Source organism: Mesoplodon mirus (genome assembly GCF_964341445.2).
Source record: "Mesoplodon mirus genome assembly, chromosome: 3".
Classification (NCBI taxonomy): domain Eukaryota; kingdom Metazoa; phylum Chordata; class Mammalia; order Artiodactyla; family Ziphiidae; genus Mesoplodon; species Mesoplodon mirus.
In genome coordinates, this window is record NC_138978.1 from 23671156 (window position 1) to 23690209 (window position 19054).

General features: G+C 43.1%; 1 protein-coding gene across 2 annotated transcripts in view; it reads left to right on the forward strand.

Annotated features, from left to right (window-relative positions):
• The window catches only part of CEP85 (centrosomal protein 85), a 32045-nt gene that overhangs the window by 522 nt on the left and 12469 nt on the right, over positions 1–19054 (forward strand). The window contains exons 2-7 of one of the 2 annotated variants that reach the window (XM_082615639.1): positions 5564–5637; positions 9596–9748; positions 15161–15852; positions 16674–16807; positions 17220–17337; positions 18412–18597. In XM_082615639.1, coding sequence (XP_082471765.1) covers positions 5583–5637; positions 9596–9748; positions 15161–15852; positions 16674–16807; positions 17220–17337; positions 18412–18597 — 1338 coding nt within the window. In that variant the 5' untranslated portion in view covers positions 5564–5582. Of the gene's footprint in view, positions 1–5563; positions 5638–9595; positions 9749–12554; positions 12596–15160; positions 15853–16673; positions 16808–17219; positions 17338–18411; positions 18598–19054 lie in introns of those variants that run through there. The other variant, XM_082615640.1, reaches the window with a different exon arrangement.

Sequence of the window (19054 nt, forward strand, 5' to 3'; positions counted from 1 at the left end):
CTCAGTAGTGCAGGGTGGAGAAGTACGGGAGCGCGGAACCCAAGGCGCCGACGGAGTCTGAGGGGGCGGGGAGCCCTCCCCGAGGAAGTGAAGTTTGAGCCGAGATTTGGAGAAAGATAGAGGAGGAAGGTCGGGGGACCGAGAGCCCTTGTGAAGGCGCTAGGCTGGAGTTTCTCAGCCGGCGCGATTTTGCCCCCCCACGGGATGTTTGACAGTGTCTGGAGACATTTTCGGTTCTCACAACTCGGGGATTGCTCCTGGCATCTGATGGGTAGAAGTCAGGGGTGCTGCTAAACAGCCTGCAGTGTGCAGGACAACCGCACATTAAAGACTTACCCGACCTCCAATGTCGTTAGTACCGAGCATGAGGCACCCTGCTATAGACAGGGAGGAGCTGGTTCTCTGGATGAACAGAAAGTGTGTTAGAGCTTATTTATGCAATAGAAGGTGTTCAGAACTTACTTCATCACATTAAACCGGGAGGATCGGAGCCCTGTTTGTCTTTTACACCAGTCTACTTCCACGATATGGCACAGAGCCAGGCAAACAGGCTGGCTGTTTTGGTTGATGAATTGAATACGGTGTGCTAGGAAGGGAGGAGTAGTGATACAAGGACGATTAAGAGAACCATGCTTCATTGCTTGCCCTTAGGCCCTGTCTGTTTTATTATGTGGTGGTGTTCAGGACTTGTTCTTTGTAAAGGCAGCATCTTGGCAAGGATTTGGCTTCTCTTTCTTTAGGTTTGGTTTAATGAATGATCAAGGCGATGAAAATAGTGTGATGGTGTGAGGTTCTTAGTGTGTCAGTGTCAGCTGCCTGTGTTTCCCTTCAAATCCTCTCCTGTCTTGATGTGGTTCTGTCAACAGCTGCCAAGTGTGTTCCACACTAAGATTATAATTCTTCAAGGGGAGAACTACTTATAACAGCCAAAATCTAATTCTCGGGTAGCAACTTGGGAAATAGAGCCTGGGTGGTGACCAGGGGCAGAGTGAAGAAATTACATGAGCTGCCCCTGCTCCTAACTGCTTTAGGGCTTTTTTTTTTTTGCGGTACGCGGGCCTCTCACTGCTGTGGCCTCCCCCGTTGCGGAGCACAGGCTCCGGACGCGCAGGCTCAGCGTCCATGGCTCACGGGCCCAGCCGTTCCGCGGCATGTGGGATCTTCCCAGACCGGGGCATGAACCCGTGTCCCCTGCATCGACAGGCGGACTCTCAACCACTGCGCCACCAGGGAAGCCCTGATTGACTTTTCTTTTCACAGACAATTTTTCTATAACATGCAATGCTGTTTGATACTATTTTCCCCACAATGGAACTTCTTTCAAGATTGGAGTCAGTCCTTTCAAACCCTACTGCTGCTTTATCAACAGAGTTACATAATATTCTAAATCCTCTGTTGTCATTTCGACAGTCTTGACAGCATCTTCACCGGAAGTAGTTCCATCTCAAGAAACCACTTCCCTTGCTCATTCATAAGAAGCAACTCCTCATCTGTTAAAAGTTGTATCATGAGATTGCAGCATTCAGTCACATCTTCAGGCTCCACTTCTAATTTTAGTCCTCTTCCTATTTCCACCACATCTGCAGTTACAATAGTAACATCAAAGATCACAGATCACCATGACAGATGTAATAATGATGAAAAAGCTTGGAATACTGCGAGAATTACCAAAATGTGACACAGACACGAAGCGACCAAATGCTGTAGGAAAAAATGGCACCCATAGACTTGCTTAACACAGGGTTGCTGCAAATCTTCAGTTTGTAAAAAATGCAATCTGTGAAGCTCAGTAAAGTGAAGTTCAATAAAAAGATGTATGCTTGGACTTAATACATGAAAATGGAAACTATCAATGTTCTGTCTGCCTCCATTCATTCTTACCTTTCTTGGCTGTATAATTGGTTATTTGTGTTACTGCTGTTTATTTATTTATTTATTTATTTATTTATTTATTTTTGGCGGTACGTGGGCCTCTCACTGTTGTGGCCTCTCCCGTTGCGGAGCACAGGCTCCGGACGCGCAGGCTCAGCGGCCATGGCTCACGGGCCCAGCTGCACCGCGGCATGTGGGATCTTCCCAGACCGGGGCACGAACCCGTGTCCCTTGCATGTGCAGGCGGACTCTCAACCACTGCGCCACCAGGGAAGCCCTGTTTATTTATTTTTAATTAATTTATTTATGTGGCTGCATCAGGTATTAGTTGCAGCATGCGGGATCTTCGTTGTGGCCTGTGGGGTATTTCGTTGTGACTTGGGATCTCTAGTTGTGGCATGTGGGCTTAGTTGCCCCGTGGCATGTGGGATCTTAGTTCCCCCACCAGGGATCAAACCTGCATCCCCTGCATTGGAAGGCAGATTGTTAACCACTGGACCTCCAGGGAAGTCCCTGTGTTACTTCTTATACATTCATTTCTCTCACTTTTATCTCAAGAAGTCTGTCTCCTTCAAATGGTCCTAAAAATTTCCAGCAGTAGGCCATCTACTTCTGAACTTAAGTAGGAAGAAGTTTAAAATTATTTATTCTGTACTGTTTTACACCTTGGAGTTTTTTTTTTAATTAAGGTATAATTCACATACCATAAAATTCAATTTTATGTATGTCCAATTCAGAGGTTTTAGTATATTCACAAGCCATCATCACTGTCTAATCTCAGAACATTTTAATCACCCTAGTAAGAAACCCCATACCATTAGCAATTGCTCCCCATTTCCCCCTCTCCCTGCCCTCTTAGTCCCTGACAACCATTAATCTGCTGTCACTATGAATATGCCAATTCTGGACATTTCATATAAATGGAATTATACATGTAGCCTTTGGTGTTTGTCCTCCTTCACGTACTGTAATGTTTTCAGTAGCAGGTATCAGTGCTTCATTCCTTTTTGTTGCCTAATAATATTCCATTGTGTGGATGTACCACATTTTATTTATCCATCAGCTAATGGACATTTGAGTTCTTTCTGTTTTTTGGCTATTATAAATAATGCTGCTATGAAGATTCATGTATAAGATTTTGTATTGACATATGTTTTTATTTCTCTTGAATATATAACCAGGAGTGGAACTAGAGTCATAGGATAACTCCATCTTTAACTGAGAGTTCGTTTGTCATCCCATTTTCAACCCCTCTGAATTTGGAAAGGTGTCAGAATCCAGTGGGCCTACCATTTTGTTATATTTTAAAGAAAGGGGGACTTCCCTGGCAGTCCAGTGGTTAAGACTCTGCGCTTCCAATGCAGGGGGCATGGGTTCGATCCCTGGTGGGGGAACTAAGATCCCACATGCTGCGCAGTGCAGCCAGACCAAAATAAAATAAGAGATCCTTAATTTAATCACATCTGGAGGAAGAAACCCTTTAGAAAAAAAAGAAAGGGATTAAAAAAGCGCTTTGATATTGACGATTCGGTATGAATAGCAGGTAGGGTACCCTTCTGTGTCACGAATAAAACGCTGAATAATACTAGCGATAAATGGAATCTTTTTGCAGTACGCGGGCCTCTCACTGTTGTGGCCTCTCCCGTTGCGGAGCACAGGCTCCGGACACGCAGGCTCAGCAGCCATGGCTCACGGGCCCAGCTGCTCCGCAGCGTGTGGGATCTTCCCGGACCGGGGCACAAACCCGTGTCCCCTGCATCGGCAGGCGGACTCTCAACCACTGTGCCACCAGGGAAGCCCCTGGAATCTTTTTTTAACTGAACAAAGTTTCTCTTACCCAGTATGTAGAGACCTGGGATTTCAGGGAATGGTACAATTTCTGTTGTAGATACAGTGAATTAGTGAGGGTTTGTGTTGTTGTTACTAAGAGGAGACTATAGAGGTCAGTAAAGCACATCAGAGAAATAATACCATAAAGCTTTTTTTTTTCGCCCCCCACCCCCCACTCCAGAGTTAAATTTCACCTCTCAGAATTGTGTTCTGTTGACAGGGTTTGTCCCGAACTCTTTTGGGGCTCTTATAAATTCAGAGTTTCAAAATTTGTACTTTATCTTCTGAGGACTGTACTGTGTCACTTTTTATTAGTATAAACTGTTAATATGCCAAGTATAACAAAAACATTAATTAAGCACTTAATATGTGTCAGGCACCATTGTAAGTTAATTATAAATAAGTTAGAATGAATTAGGTCCTGGCTTTATCCTCATTTTTATATGAAGGAACTGAGGCACAAAGATATTAAGAAATTTGCCCAAGGTTACACAGCTAATACATTGCTAGTGTCAGGCTTCAAACCCAAACTGTCTGATCAAGAGTCAGTACTCTGGGGACTTCCCTGGTGGCACAGTGGTTAAGAATCTGCCTGCCGGGCTCCCCTGGTGGCGCAGTGGTTGGGAGTCCGCCTGCCTGTGCAGGGGACGTGGGTTCGTGCCCCAGTCTGGGAGGATCCCACATGCCGCGGAGCGGCTGGGCCTGTGGGCCATGGCCGCTGAGCCTGCGCGTCCGGAGCCTGTGCTCCGCGGCGGGAGAGGCCGCAGCAGTGAGAGGCCCGCGTACCACAAAAAAAAAAAAAAAAAAAAAAAAAGAATCTGCCTGCCAACGCAGGGGACACGGGCTCAAGCCCTGGTCCGGGAAGATCCCACATGCTGCGGAGGAACTAAGCCCGTGCGCCACAACTACTGAGCCTGCGCTCTATAGCCCACGAGCCACAACTACTGAGCCCGCATGCCACAACTACTGCAGCCTGCATGCCTACAGCCTGTGCTCCACAACAAAGAGAAGCCACCACAATGAGAAGACTGCACACTGCAACAAAGAGTAGCCCCCGGTCACCGCAACTAGAGAAAGCCCGCGCACAGCAGTGAAGACCCAAAGCAGCCAATAAATAAATAAATAAATAAATAAATTTATAATAAAAAAATCAATACTCTGAACCACTTCTCTTACTCTGTACTGCCTCTCAGTTACTGTGCATTTACAAGGTATTATTATTATTTGCTATTATTAGTTACAGTTAATTAAAGCTTTTGTTTACATAGATAGTAATCAGACTTATGCTGAATTCTCAGAACCTACTGTTAGAATAAATATAAATGTTTTAAGGAATGGGGTAATGGGAAGAAAACCTCATGTTCCCAGCTGAGTATTGAGGTTCTGCTTATGACCAGAAAATCTATCTTTGTACATGATATGACTAACTTTCAATACTGGAAGGAATCGGGGAATTCATTTTATTTTAATCATAACTGAAGTTATAATACTTCACTGTTGGTTTGGTTATTTAGTTTTTTTTCCACCTCACTCTTCCATCCTGTTCCCATGAGTAAGAAGATCCATGGCAATGTTTGTTAATTAAAAGTAACATTTTTAATTTTTGCAACGATTGGAGGGGCTCTAGCTAATAGGATCAGTATTGGGAATCTATTTGGTTCTAGGTTTTTTCTTCTTGCTTCAGGAGAAGTAGAGTGGAATATTGGGAGTTGCTTTGCCTTAAAAAAACATCCTCAGGAGTAAAACATGTGGAAGAATACTTGAATACTCTGTGTGTTTTTGACAGTTTCAGCTGAGTGAGAACAAGTTACAGGAAGTTAAAAGATAGTGGAGAGATCTGACTGGTTCCTTCATTCCACAGCTGGCTCAAATAACTGTTGATGGCCATGCAGGAGAAATACCCAAGTGAGCGGTTCTCTCATGCCACATCACCAGGTGAGTAGTCAAAGTTTTCTGGGTTAAATTCTGACCTTTGCTCTATTATTTTATAACAGAAATTTCCTTAAAAGGAAATACTGAACAAACAAGCATTCACTGAAAGGCTGGCGCTTAAAGAACAAAAATGACATGGGGCTACATTGAATAGAAAAATAGGTCTCTCTGAGAGAACAACTGTTTATCTCTGGTCCTACGTAGCTTCCAACAAGACCACGTGATTGACTGGGAGAGGAGGACACATAAAGGATTGGAACAAAATGACTTTGGAAGATAGTTCCATTTGAAATCAGAAAAACACAGCATAAATTACTGTGTTCTATGTTGTCTTTGTAGTCCTGTGGGTGGGTCAGTCATCTGTTAGCCCACAAAGATTGGAATTCTTCTTGGATGCCAACAGTCTCACTTGTGTTGTCACTAGAGACTCAGGAATTTATCTCTAGAATGGATTTACAGGGTTTTGAAAGCTCAGTAGATACCCTAAGTTGATATGTTAAAAGTTTGTGTATGTATTTAATATATTAAAACATGTAAATATGTACACATACTCAATAGACAATATTAAGTAGATATGGTATATTCAAATAGGAAGTAGCATTTTAGAAAAATAACTTTTGAATCTGGGGGGATTTATAAAGAAAGGAGTACAGGGCTTCCCTGGTGGCGCAGTGGTTGAGAGTCCACCTGCCGATGCAGGGGACACGGGTTCGTGCCCCGGTCTAGGAGGATCCCACATGCTGCGGAGCGGCTGGGCCCGTGAGCCATGGCTGCTGAGCCTGCGCGTCCGGAGCCTGTGCTCCGCAGCGGGAGAGGCCACAGCAGTGAGAGGCCCATGTACCGCAAAAAATAAACAAATAAATAAATAAAAGAAAGGAGTACATTTGATGGAACTAATGGTATGTTTTCTTTAACTTGAAAAATCCCACAGTGCCTTATAGCAGACATTTGGTAGATATGTTCTCCTAGGCATACTGCCTTGCATATAATAAGCACTTCTAAAAGCATTTGTTGAATCAATTCAAGGTTCATTCAGCAAATATTTATTGAACATCGCTATGTGCCACGCGCTGTCTTAGGATTGAATTATACAATTTCTTATGACACTTATGTATATAGTGCACATTCTTGGAATGTAGCAATTCCTAACAAAGCTCACTGCTTTTCTGATGGCTTTGTCTTCAGTAGTCTCTCATTTCCTACTTTTTTTTTTTTTTTTTTGGTACGCAGGCCTCTCACTGTTGCGGCCCCTCCCATTGCGGAGCACAGGCTCCGGACGCGCAGGCTCAGCAGCCATGGCTCATGAGCCCAGCTGCTCCGCGGCATGTGGGATCTTCCCAGACCGGGGCACGAACCCGTGTCCCCTGCATCGGCAGGTGGACTCTCAACCACTGCGCCACCAGGGAAGCCCAGTAGTCTCTCATTTGATTGATAATGGTCTTAATATTTGATAAGGATGCTGCTGATATGACATGATACCAGCTTTCAGACTTGAATTTTGAAATAATCATAGTCTCTATAACTACATCAAAGCATATTTTTATTTTACCAAATATCACTTTTATTTTTTTTTATTTTTAAAATTTTATTTATTTATTTATTTATGGCTGCATTGGGTCTTTGTTGCTGTGCGCGGCTTCCTCTAGTTGCGGTGAGCGGGGGCTACTCTTCGTTGTGGTGTGCGGGCTTCTCATTGCGTGGCTTCTTATTGTGGAGCACAGGCTCTAGGCGCACGGTTTTCAGTAGCTGTGGCTCGCGGGCTCTAGAGCTCAGGCTCAGTAGTTGTGGCGCACACAGGGCTTAGTTGCTCCATGGCATGTGGGATCTTCCCAGACCGGACCAGGGCTTGAACCCGTGTCTCCTGCATTGGCAGGCGGATTCTTAACCACTGCGCCACCAGGGAAGCCCCGCAAATAATCACTTTTAGAATTGATGTATGGAGTGGGTGAACAGAAAAGTGGTAGTGGTGAAGAAGATTAGTAGTAGTAACAGGGAGTGATTTCCAGTAGGAGGCCAGGAACGTGGTAATAGAGACCCTCAATTGATTTTCACTATTCAAAAGACCTGACAAATTGTACACTGACTAGAGAGATAATGCCATATAGACTCACCAGGAGGTCAAATTTCTTTGCTTCTGGCTAGAATTATGTTAATTTAGTATAGTAACACTGGCTAATCTTATGCTGATCAGATGCTCTGATTTTTGGCTGTGTTTTCTGTTAAAGATTGTTACAGGGACTTCCATGGCAGTCCACCGGTTAAGGCTCTGGGCTTCCAATGCAGGGGATGCGGGTTCGATCCCTGGTGGGGAAACTGTGATCCCGCATGTCACGCGGCACAGCCAAAAAATTTTATAAAAAAAGAAATTGTTTCAGATTACTGTGTGTATATAGATTCTTTCAAATCAGGCAGTCCACTGAGACCCAAAGAATAAAAGGAGTTCTTGGGGAAAGTGAGGTTGTCTTCAGTAGAAAGCAGAAGTAAGGGTAGCAAAAAAAAGGAGCAAATGTAGAAGAAAGTAGGTTCAAAAAATGGGAGAAGCACTAAATGCAAATATCATTTGCTTCCCACTAAATCATAGAGTCTGTAGAACCACATTTTCTGATTTCAGGTCAAACTCTGATGCTTTAAATGGGTAAGTAGCTACCATTACCTGTTTGTTTGTTTACATGGATCATCAGGTAAAGTTTAGAAAAATTACAGTGGTTTTTAAAAAATAATTTGAATTTAATTCTTTGTTAGTATATTAGTAAATCAAGTATTTATTGAACACTTTGTATCTACCAGCCCTCAAACAGCAAGCTGATAAAGTCAAATAAATCTCATCAATCTTGTTTCATCTTACCTGCTCAGAAACTTTAGTAGTTTCTTTGCATTGCCCCCACCCCACAAACTCTTCAGATTAACTTATAAGACTCATCTTGATTTACCCTAACCACAAGGGTACCCTGATGCAGTCAAGCAGTGGTTTTCAGCAGAGGACTGGATTGCCTGTTACCCTGCAGAGCATTTGGAAACATATGGGATGTTTTCAGGTTTTATAGTGATGGTGGGATGGAGTGAGAGCTGCTGCTGGCATTTAGTGGACGGGGAGGGACTAGGAATGCTTAACCATCCTGTAATATGTAGACCATACATTGAGGAATTGTCAGGCCCAGAATGCCAAAAGCACCTGCTGAGAAACCCTGTAGGAAAGAATGTGGGTATTGGAATCAGAACAACCTGGGTTCAAATCTCAGCTCTATCCTCTGCAAAATAGGGGTTATAATACTTTTCAGTGAATAGGTAGATGAGATCATGTTTGTAAAGTGCTGTGGCTTCTAGATTGCAAAGAATGGAGCTGCTATTAACTATTACTGTCCCAGTACTCCTGGATTCTTGGTAGTTTTTATTTCTGTCTTTGAACATTCTCACCTCTTATGCTATTTCCATTTAAAATTAACTGGGCTTCCCTGGTGGCGCAGTAGTTAAGAATCTGCCTGCCAGTGCAGGGGACACGGGTTCGAGCCTTGGTCCGGGAAGATCCCACATGCCGCAGAGCAATTAAGGCCATGCGCCACAACTACTGAGCCTGTGCTCTAGAGGCCGCAAGCCACAACTACTGAGCCTGCCTGCCACAACTATGGAAGCCCGTACACCTAGAGCCCACGCTCTGCAACAAGAGAAGCCACTACAGTGAGAAGCCCACGCACTGCAGTGAAGAGTAGCCCCCACTCGCCGCAACTAGAGAAAAACCTGTGCGCAGCAACGAAGACCCAATGCAGCCATAAATAAAATAAATAAATTTATTTTAAAAAAAACTCCCTAAAATTAACTAATTCAGAGTAGCTGAAATAGGCACAGGAGAAAGAAAGGTGTGGGGTGCCACTATTCTCTGATAGGTTTAAGTGGTTTTTTAAAAAGTCTTGTGGGGTTACATGAGCAGGTTCACACTAAAGGTGGGAAATGCCACTTGTTTCAGGTTCCAATGTGATTCAGAGGGGCGGTTCCCTGGGGACTGAATGGCAGACCCCAGTTATCTCGGAGGGCTTTCGGAGCCGCTTCAGCCGCTGTTCAAGTATAGCCGACAGTGGGGACACAGCCATTGGCACATCATGCTCAGACATTGCAGAGGGTAAGTTTGGATTAATGATTTGATTACCAAAATGTGTTGTCAATTTCAAATTGTATTCCACGTATATTGTCATTTCCAGAGTATTCATAAATCAGTCCATTCAGTCAAGGAGTCTTCTTGATTCTTCTTATCCTATGCCCCTCACAGCCGGTCCCTTCCTCTCAACTTCTACTGTTTGTCCTGTCTGAAACAACTTTCTAATAGGTTTCTTGGCATCAGGTCTTTCCCTCTCCTACCAGATTAATCTTTCTAAAAGCCTGATTTCATAGTTTCCCTTTCCTGCAAATCCTCAGTTGTTTCTATCTCTTGGAGGATAAAGGTCAGAGTCCCCAATTCTGTGATATGGCCCTATCCCATTCAAACATATTTCTTACTCTCACCAGGTATGTTGTCTTAACTATGCTACGAGCAGAACCTTTTGTTTTGTTTTGTCACTTGAGCTCTTTCCTTCTTTAATCTGGGCCCCTTTGTGCTGTTCTCATCTCCTCTTGCCCCTCCCAGCTATGCTTATCTTATGATCTAATGACGCATCTGAAAAAACTTTTCCAATTTCTTCCTCCCATTACTGATCTTCCTTTTTGCAATTTTATATCTTTATTTTTTTCTGCCACTTGTTTTTGCACTTAAGTATTAACCGTCAGGCTGTACTTTACAAGAGTATTTTGTTTTTTCATTTAGATGGTGGGTTCCTAGGAGGGCAGAAAACCTAATGATAATAATTAATTACTGTTTATCAAATACTTTATGATGCATACTGTGCTAAATTTTTTCTACATTTTTTCATTAATACATTTAAGAACTCTATGAAATATTTTATTTCCAATCTACAAATGAGAGAGCTGAATTTCAAAATGATTAAATGAGTTGATTAAAGTCATAGAACTAATTACCTTGGTACTTGGTGCATCTGATAAGATGTCACACCCACTAGGATGGCTATAATCAAAAAGATAATAACAGTCGTTGGTGAGAATGTAGAGAAACTGGAACCTTTGTACATTGCTGGTGAGAATGTAAAATGTTGTAGCTGCTTTGGAAAGCAGTTTGGCAGTTCCTTAAAAGGTTAAACATGGAGTTGCCTTATGACTCAGCAAATCTAGGTATATATACACACGAGAGAATTGATGAAAGCATACATCCACACAAAAACTTGTACACAGATGTTCATAGCAGCGTTATTCTTCATAGCCAAAAATTGGAGACAACCCCATGTCTATCAATAGACAAACAGATGAGTAAAATGTGGTATATCCATATGATAGAATATTATTCAGCCATAAAAAGAAATGAAGTACCAATACCCCCCACAAACTGGATTAACTTTAAAAACATCTATGCTAAGTAAAAAAGCCAGGCGCGAAAGACCACATGTTGTGTGAAATATCCATAATAGGCCAATCTGTAGGGAGATAGAAAGTAGATTTAGTGGTTGCCTAAGGCTAGGGAAGTTAGAGTAAATGTAGCATGACTGCTAAAGGGTAAAAAGATTTCTTTGGGGGGTGATGAAAATGTTCTAAAATTGATAGTAGTGATGGGTACATAATTCTGTGAATGTACTAAAAACCATTGAATTGTATGTTTCAAATGGGTGAAAGTTGTACAGTATGTGAACTATATCTCAGTAAAGCATTAAAAAAAAAAAGAAATGTTTGGAAAAAATAAAAGAAGAATGAAAAGGAGAAAAACACATCCACTACGTCTACTACTAGTACTGACTCCTGGACACCTGGCATTTAATTTTTTTTTTTTTTTTTTTTGCCACACCACGTGGCATGCGGGATCTTAGTTCCCCGACCAGGAATGGAACTCACGCCCCCTGCCGTGGAAGTGGGGAGTCTTAACCACTGGACCACCAAGGAAGTCCCTGGGATTTAATTTTAATAGTTTGACAGCTGTGTGTATATGGGCCCAGTGTCAATGAATATTGAGTTAATGGAATCATAGATTTTAAGGTAGACAGAACTTTAAAAATCACTTAATCCAGTTTTTTTGCAGGTGAGTAGCAAAAATTCCCTGAGGGGTTAAGTAACTTGCCTGGTCACACAACTAGTTATCAGATTCAGATCTCCCACCTGTAGTGTTCTTTCCATCACTTGTGTAATCAGAAGTGTTACTGTCAATGTAGTTGTGACTTGTTAAGGTTTTGTCTACATGTGCAGTCATGGGACCTTTTTCATTCTGACTAAATAATAGGACTTATAAAAATCAAACAATGGTCTAGATTTTTCCCCCCCGTTGAATTGACTGGCTATATCTCATTCAGTCAAATTGTTACACAGATTGTGTGTGACTGTGTGCTTTTTATTCCTTTGGGGAAATATATATATTAATTGCATAGTACTTTTTTTTTTTTTTTTTTTTTTTTGGCGGTACGCGGGCCTCTCACTGCCGTAGCCTCTCCCGCTGCGGAGCACAGGCTCCGGACGCGCAGGCTCAGCGGCCATGGCTCGCGGGCCCAGCCACTCCGCAGCATGTGGGATCCTCCCGGGCCCAGGCACGAACCCGCGTCCCCTGCATCGGCAGGCGGACTCTCAACCACTGCGCCACCAGGGAAGCCCATTAATTATCTATTTTATATATAGTAGTGTGTATATGTTAATACCAAACTCCTAATTTATCCCTCCCCCGTCACACCTTTCCCCTTTGGTAACCATAAGTTTGTTTTCTAAGTCTGTGAGTCTGTTTTCTGTTTCGTAAATGAGTTCACTTGTGACATTTTTTTAGATTCCACATATAAGTGATATCACGTGATATTTGTCTTTCTCTGTCTGACTTACTTCGCTTAGTATTATAATCTCTAGGTCCATCCATGTTGCTGCAAATGGCATTATTGCATTCTTTTTATGGGTGAGTAATATTCCATTGTGTATATGTACCACATCTTCTTTATCAATTCATTTGTCAATGGACATTTAGGCCCTTTTTTTTTCTGGCTGCACTGTGCAGCTTGTGGGATCTTAGTTCCGTGACCAGGGATTGAACCCAGTCCACAGTAGTGAAAGTGCAAAGTCCTAGCCACTGGACCACCAGGGAATTCCCCATTTAGGCTTTTGCTTCTACCCTTCTCTAAGGTGTTTTACCTTGAAGATTCTCAAGGGACAGGATAGAGGTGAGTACTGGAGAGCTCAGAAGGCTTTCAGTTTTTTGATAAAGACTGAAATTGTCACTGGCATAATTCAGACTACCATACCTCATAAACCAGTAAGTGATGTAGGCAGAAGTGATCAAAATTTAGCAATAGCTAAGTCTACCCCTTACCAAGAAAGGGAGGTTGCTAGAAAGAACAAATTGCTTTTGGGGGGGATGGGGGTTTAGGGGCAGGGAGCGTGTTTGAGGAAAGGAGAAATTTAGAAATATATCCTTGAAGTGGCAAAAACCCAGTGATTTGGGGAATTGTAAACTTCTCATAAAAATCACATATCCCATACACTAAATTTGGAAAGCCTTTGAAAATTGTAGAAGATAGTGGCCCTTCTGAAAATGTGTTGCTATTTCGTTTCAGAATGCTCTAAAACACAAACCAGACTTAAAGTGTGATGTAACTTGACATTTTATAGCACTTTCTGAGGATTACACAGTTTCCTTAATATAAATAGATAAACCCAGTAGATACGTGACAAATGCTGACAAAGACCTCACTTCATCATCCGTAGGTGGACCACACTCACCAGAAAATTAGAAAAACCATATTCTCTTGGGAAGCTGGTACCTTTCTTCTTGGCTTTGGTTTTGCCATTACTGCTAGGCATTATGGGCTCAAAACTGAATTTGGTGAGTCTTTAGAGAGAGTGGTGCTGTGGATGGAGAATGGAAGAAGGTGTTGCTGAGTTCAGCATAGTAGCAGCCCTCATAACCACAGTCTTACTGTCCTCTGTTCCATAATTATATTTTGGGAGTGGGGACCCTTGGTGAGAGTGGATATTATGGTGCCATTATGGAAGATTTCAAGTAGAGAGCTTACTAGTCTTAGAAGTCTTCATCACCACCAGTCTACCTTAACTCTGTTGACTAGTTCTGTATTTAAGTTTTGGGACATCAAAAACTGTGTCCTTTGACTCTGAAATGCCCTTTCTTGGTCCTGAGAAGCTGATGCATGTCATCAAAAATTACTGCTTGTTTTGCTGCTTGTTTGTTTTTAGTATGGCATTTTATATATCCCACGATCATCTGAGTAGAGGAAATTAGATACTGTGCATATATTATAAGGGATAATTTGGCTTGCCTGTGTTTTTAAAGAGCTGCTTACAAACCCATATGAGAAGATGATAGCTGATCTATACTCATATAATTCTGGAAAAGGTTAGTATCTGTCCTCATTACCTGAGTGTGTTCTGTGTTGGTTGATGGAAAATGAAAAGAAACAAATCTGAGGTCTACTCTTCTCCGTGGTAGACATGCTTAGTTTGGAAAAGAATACTAGACGTAGTTGAAAAAGGAAGACGTTAATGTTCCTTTTCCCCCTCACTCAGTTTTCTGCCTGCTGAAGGTAACAGGTGTGTTTCCTCATATTCCTGTATTGTTCTTCACTTGCCAGCCTACTGTCCCGTGTTAATTCTGTGACCTTGTAGTCCTCTTCAGAGTAGCACTTGAAAGTTGGAAATATGTAGAAATATGAACCTTCTATAGCAGGGCCAATCAGCGAGTTGTCTCCCAAGACTAGGCAGGAGCTAAAGGAAACATAAATCCAGTCTGAAGGAAAGTGAAAAATCACAGTTGTATACAAACAAGTGGGTAAATAAAAGGCAAAATATAAAATAGAGGATTTCACTGTTTACCACTTGAGAGTGCTCACTGTGCTAGAATGAAACCTGAGAGTTACTAAGAATAACTTCACATATCCCGGCAGTCAGGTCTGGTGTGTGGGAGAGAGAACAGAATCCTGATTCAGATGCTGTGCTCCCTGCCCTAGATACAAAGCAGCACTATCCAGTTCGCCTTATTTTTCGGATAGTTTAGATTCATTGCTCACCTTCACAGGGGAGCTTTTGGAGATCATAGAGGATTCTGGCAGCCCTTGGAAAAGACATTTTTATTAGATTGGATTGTAGCTTAGAGTTACCCAGCTCTTAGAAGAGTAGGATCTAATCCATTTCCCTTAAGTAAGTGATTTTTTTTTTAAGTTCCGTTTTCAGCTTTGTTGACTGGCAGGATTTTTTATTCAAATACAAGGGACAGAGTATAAGTTAAAAGTGAAGCCAGTGTTGCCTTTTGTTGGTTTGCCTTGTGAATGGCATTTGAGATCCTAGAACACACATCTCCTGTTTAGGCTGCTGTGTTTTTTGCCTGATACTTGTGATGACAGTGCCTTTTCTGCGTGGTCTTAGGACAGGCAGAGAATGTCTGGCATAGCAGCCAAAGTCAAGAAAGCTTGCTGCCTCAATTTTGACTTATGGAAGACTGTTCTCTCCACAGATTTTTGCAGCTCAAGTAGCAGTCCTTCTTTCCAGCCCATCAAAAGCCACGTAACCATTCCAACAGCCCATGTGATGCCTTCTACTTTGGGGACCTCTCCTGCCAAGCCAAATTCTCCTGCCGGACCCTCTTCTTCCAAACTTCCTTTGTCAGGGTTGACTGAAAGTGTGGGGATGACAAGAAATGGAGACCTCGGTGCAATGAAACGTTCTCCAGGCCTATGTAGAGATTTCACGTATGTTTGTGGTGGTGCTGGACAGAATGGAGTTGAGCAGTCCTGGTTTCCAGCAGTGGGCCATGAAAGAGAAGAAGAGGCGAGGAAGTTTGATATTCCCAATATGGAGTCTACCCTCAATCAGTCGGCAATGATGGAGACGCTTTATTCAGATCCCCACTACCGAGTCTCCTTCCACAACCCAAGAACTGACCCAAACAAGGAGTTATACAAAGTGTTGCCTGAGACCAAGAAGGCACCAGGCAGTGGGGCAGTATGTGAGCGGAATGGACCACACCCTAGTGGCAGCGGGGTTCTTCCCTTGGGACTCCAGCCTGCTCCTGGGCTCTCCAAGCCTCTACCTTCTCAGGTGTGGAAACTGAATCCTGACCCTTGGCATCCCCGCGAGCGATCTTCTGAGCTCAGCAGTTGTCAGCAGCATCTGGATTTGATCCGTTTACAGATGGGACAAATGCAGGTAGAGACCCTTCTTTCCTTGGATTTTGCAGTTTCTGTGCTGATGTTAGAACTGTATAGGTTTTGTCCTATAAGTTTTGACTCCAAAGAAAGCATTTATAAAAAGGAGGAAAGATGTTTGTAGATAGGAAATGAAGTCTTGTGAATGTCATCAAATCTGTTGGTGGTCTAATTAAACACCATATAGTTTCTCCAAAGCAGAGGGTTATAAAGGGAAACCCAGAGTTAGGACACCAACACTAACTGTGTGTGTATGTATTTATGTACCAGTCACTAGGCTAGGTACTTTAACATTACAGAAACTTATTTAATCCTCATAGCACTCTGATGAGGTAAAGGTAGAAATTTACCAGGTTCTTAGAATAAGTAATCTGTCCAGGGTCACAGAGCTGGTGAGTGGCAGAGTTCTAGGGTTCAAAAACTATCTTTGAATCCCAGGTTCTTTCCACTATAACACTTTTGGGTTAAAAAAAAAAAAAAAGTCCTTGTGCTGCTTTCTGGGAAGAAAGGAAGCAGGACACATTCTCCTTTCCTGGTTGGTGAGGACATCTTAGCTCCTGGTTAGCTTCGGTTGCCTGATAATGAAAGACAACTGACCTTTTCTTAGAAACTGGAGCCTTTCTGAGCAGGGAGTGTCCAGTTGGCAGAAGTCTCCCTAGCAGGTTCTTTCCAGTCATACATCAGAGCTAAAATTATTTCATAAACAGTGGGCCTTCTCAGACTGAGCCAAAGTAAGCCTTGACTGCAGACCCAGCTATAGTCAGGTGTTTTCAGGTGCCTGTAGGTCAAGATTAAGCCGCTCTGGGCCTGCTTGTCTTTCAGCTTCAGAATGGAGCCAACTGCCACCATCCTGCTGCTTTTTCTCCTTCATTGCCCACATTAGACCCAGCACAGTGGATCAGCATCTTGAACAGTAATGAAAACCTTCTGAAGGAAAAGGAGCTCCTTATTGACAAGTAAGGGGGCAAGGGGTGTCATAGGGCTAGGCTCTGCTGTCCCAGCCCCCACTAAGGATGTCTTCCCAAGGGCAGCACATCCTCCTCTGTTTAGGACCCTGCCTTGCCTCATGATAGAGCTAGGTCAGTAAGCAGCCTAGTCCAGTATGTGAGTAATGTGATAGGCCAGTTGCATATCTCTGCAGGGGCTGTGGGGAGTGCCTAAAGGAGGCAGCTGGCTCTTCACAGCTGATCTTTCTTCAATTCCCCTGTCAGTTTTCTCATTTGCTCTTCCTCCTCCAGGAAACAGCACTGACCAGAATCCAAGGTCTTTGCTTAAAAAATGTGGTTTGTACCTAAGGAAAGTGGGGGCTCATATTGCAAGTGGATTTGTGTCAGGACCCTGGACCTCATTCTATTCTGGCTTTTGCAGGCAGAGGAAACATATCTCTCAGCTGGAGCAGAAAGTGCGAGAGAGCGAACTACAAGTCCACAATGCTCTTTTGGGCCTCCCTGCCCCCTTTGGGGATGTCTGCTTGCTGAGGCTGCAGGTAAGCCTTGGCAGCCAGGATGGCATTCTTGTCATAACCCAGTATCTTCCCTGTGCTTGGCACTGTTAGGCATCCAGGAGATAGAAAATGGACCAAGTGATATAAGGTGTCCCTGCCCTCAAAGAGTAAACATTTTAATTATAAAGTATCTCCTGTTCTGCCCTTGTGGGGGCAGAAAAGGCTTGAGGGTAGATCAAGTGGAAGTCCAGGTGCCTTGGTATCAGGACATACTTGGGAGAAAAGGAAGGCAGAGCAAGGTACATAGTAAGACCCTAGAACTGAGTGATGCTTTGAGAAGTCTTAATATAGCAGCCCTGGCCAAATGGAGGGGGAAGCAGAGGTAATGCAGGATTTAGAGCCATTCCCACTTTTATTCTTCCATGTCTAGGAGCAACTGAAGGAAACCATGCTCTCACTTAGGTCAGTAGCTCTAAAAGAAGTTGGCCAAGCTTCTTCTGTAATTTGGGCTTTTGAGTGATGTCTGTTAGACAGATTATAGTACTGTACTGGCTTTGCCACCTAGTGGGCCTGTTAAGATAGTGTTCCATCTTGTAGAATCAGAATGTTAGTGTGAGAAGGGCCATTAGATAAAATCTAGTTCGGTCCTCTAATTTACTGATGAGAAAATTGAGGCCCAAGAAGGAGGAAGAATTTGCCTGAAGACATATAGAGAATGAGTGGAGGAGAACCAGGCCTTGAGCCCAGGTCTTCTGATACAGTGTCCTGTATTCCTTTGTAAGACTACAACTCATCAAGTATTGCTTTAAGCCAGTGGTTCTGAAATTTGAGTATGCATCTGAATCACCTGGAGGGCTTGTTAAAACACAGATTATTGAGACCCATCCCCAGAGTTTCTGATTCACTGGGCCTGGGAGTTGGGCTTAAGAATTTGCATTTCTAACAAATTCCCAGGTGATGCTGAAGCTGTTAGTCCTAGGACCACACTTTGAGAAGCACCGCTTAAAGAAATTCTTAGAGAAAGGTGATATTTGACCACGAAGTATACTAGGTATAAGTAACGTGTATGGGACTGTCAGGGTAAGGAACAGTTATATATTGAGAATCTTTCTGCAGGAATTGCAGCGAGAGAACACTTTCTTACGTGCACAGTTTGCACAGAAGACAGAAGCCTTGAGCAAAGAAAAGATGGAGCTTGAAAAGAAACTCTCTGCTTCGGAAGTTGAAGTCCAGCTCATCAGAGAGTCACTCAAAGTGTCATTGCAGAAGCATTCAGAGGAGGGGAAGAAACAGGAAGAAAGGGTGAGCTAAGGAGCTGATAGCTTTCTAATTCACAAAGGAGTTGGCAGTCAGTCCTCTCCTGACAGACCCTAAGCTGTTTCTGGCCCCTATTCTTGGAACCTGGAGGAGCCAATTGGGTGAAACCCCCTGCATTGACTTCTTATGCAGGATTGGTCTGTTAGAAATGGAACCCCTCCTTTCTGCTTCATCTGCACAAAACTACCACAGACAGGGAAAGCCGTATAATCCCTCACTGTCCCAGGTTGTGATGGGCTACCGGCTGGCCTGGGTGGAAAATCAGCCTGGGCAGTCATACGAGATTGTACTGTGGCAAGATGTACCTGTGGTACATCATTCAGCCTGGTTTCTCCTCACTCTACCTAAAAAGTAGGTGAAGAATCCCATATATGCAGGTATTTGGGGAGTTTTAACGTTTTTGCCAGTGCTCTTAGAATTGCCTTAGGGTGAGATTGGTTAT